Source organism: Corvus kubaryi, unplaced genomic scaffold, assembly GCF_017639235.1.
Source record: "Corvus kubaryi isolate FWS band 111438036 unplaced genomic scaffold, C.kubaryi_AGA036_p1.0 137, whole genome shotgun sequence".
In the NCBI taxonomy this organism is placed as follows: domain Eukaryota; kingdom Metazoa; phylum Chordata; class Aves; order Passeriformes; family Corvidae; genus Corvus; species Corvus kubaryi.
In genome coordinates, this window is record NW_024580671.1 from 21899262 (window position 1) to 21901366 (window position 2105).

Genomic DNA, 2105 nt, shown 5'->3' on the forward strand with positions numbered 1-2105 from the left:
CCGTCTGGCTGTTACTCACAGACAAGTAAACCAGCAGAGTTGTGCTATACTCTCCCTCCATGCAGGATCTGACCTGATTCCTTTCACTCTGCCACCAATTTTGAAGAAACTTCAAGAGCTATATCATGCTTTGAAACTGCTGAAGACACTATCACTGCCTCAGTGTTAAGAGTGGCATTCAAAATTCTGACTCTACCCAAACTACCAGTGCTAGGGAACAGCATTAGGAGAAATGGACTACCTGTAGCCAGAACAAAACCTGATGCTGCTGGGGTTAAAAAAAAAAAAGATGCCTTCTTTTGATTGTTTGAGACTTGCCACTGAATATAAAATCTGGAGGAAAGCAATCAGATTTAAGAGAAGCAATGAAACATAATTCCCTAACATTACCATTGGGTGGCACGGCCAGCTCCAGTGTCCAATTTCATTTTGGAAATATGCAATTAAATTTATAAGAGAAATAACTCAGTACTTTTAGAATTACACTATGAGTCATTTTGACTGTATCTAAAACCAGGGCATGAAAAACCATGATATTTTTTACCTCTACAGCTAGCCCACAACCAACTGCTCTTGAGAGCTTCAAGATTTTGTGGTCCAACTGCCGTAACTAGTGAAGTTTTGTCACAAATTGCATTCTCTAAATTGCTGAATTATGTCTCTAAAAAGACCAAGAAAACCAAATTTCAAAATGCTTTGATGAATGTGCTATTTTTCAATAGTAAAGGTATACACACTAAATGTGTATGTGCCTTTATACCTGTATGAATGTCCTTCATCAACTAATACCACCAGCACTGTAAGCTTTCCAGAGCATCAAATTTCAGTAGCAAGTTGTGGGACTGGCAGATGGATCCAGAAGTGTTAGCCCTGTGTTTATGGGTAAAACAAGCCTTTCTCTAGTGCTCTGTGGCAAGACTGTATGCTAAATGTCGCTTATTCAGTGCAGGCAGAAGATTTTTGGTGAAGTGACATGTCCCACCATTGATCACAAAACAAACCCATCATCACAAGCATCTCGAGGAAACGAGTCATACTACGGGTGATTTTCCAAAAATTATCACAGGAGAATCAAAATAAAACCATGGTAAGCCCTGGATCTGAAAGTCTGTCACTATACAATGCACAATTCATGCAGAGTTTTATGGGAACAGTGGAGGTCCTAGTTTAGGGGTGTGAGAACTGCCATCATTAGACATGATGAACCTACAAAATCGATGCTGTCAGAAGCCTGACAGCTCGTAAGCCTGACTCTCGTAAGCAGTGCTGCCAGCACGGCCCCCTTGCTGGGTGTGGGATGCTGTACAGCCCGCCCATGGCAGCAGGTCTGTGCCGGGCCGTCCCATCCTTCCACAGCCCAGGACCAGCTGTTTCCCGCACAGGATCCCCGCGGTGGCCGGAGCCGCCCTGCCGCTTCCTGGGGCTCGCGGTGCCTCTCTGCGCCGCCTCGGCCCCTTAGGACCGCGAGACTGCCCCCGGCGTCATCCCGGCGTGAGGCGCCCGCCCACCCCCGTGGTTCCATCACCGCCCCGGGCACTCAGGGCCGCCCAGCCCAGCCAGCGCCGCACTCGCAGGGCGCTGCCGCTGCTCCCTGCCCGGCCCGGCCCTGCCCGGCCCAGCCCAGCCCCCTCCCCTTCTGCAGCGAGTGGCGGCGGGAGAAGGGCGGCGGCGCCGTCACGTGAGGCCCTGCCCGGCGCTCGGCTCCCCGCGCAGCCCCGCCACCGCCAGCCCAGCCCAGCCCGGCCCGGCCCGGCCCGAGCCCCGCCACCGCCGCCGCCGCCTCGTCTCGCCTCGCCTCCCCCAAGCGCTCCCATGCCCAGCAGCGAAGCGGTGCCGCTGGGGCTGGGCGCCTGCCGCAGGTCGGGGGCGCTGGGCGGGATGCTGTCGCTGGTGGCGCGGCTGCTGGAGTGGCTGCGCTCGCTGTTCTGGAAGGAGGAGATGGAGCTCACGCTGGTGGGGCTGCAGTACTCGGGCAAGACCACGCTGCTCACCGTGCTGGCGGTACGCGGCCCCCGGCCCGGGGCAGGGCGGTGCGGGGCCCAGCCGCGCCCCAGGACCGCAGCCCCACCAGCGTGAGCTCCATCTCCTCCTTCCAGAACAGCGAG

General features: G+C 54.7%; 1 protein-coding gene across 3 annotated transcripts in view; it reads left to right on the forward strand.

Annotated features, from left to right (window-relative positions):
- The first annotated feature begins 1681 nt into the window (after nt 1-1681).
- Nucleotides 1682-2105, forward strand: part of LOC121659736 (ADP-ribosylation factor-like protein 8B) — a 26424-nt gene continuing 26000 nt past the window's right edge. Inside the window, exon 1 of one of the 3 annotated variants that reach the window (XM_042018183.1) lies at nt 1682-2001. In XM_042018183.1, coding sequence (XP_041874117.1) covers nt 1813-2001 — 189 coding nt within the window. In that variant the 5' untranslated portion in view covers nt 1682-1812. The remainder of the gene's footprint in view (nt 2002-2105) is intronic. The other 2 variants (XM_042018180.1, XM_042018185.1) reach the window with 2 other exon arrangements.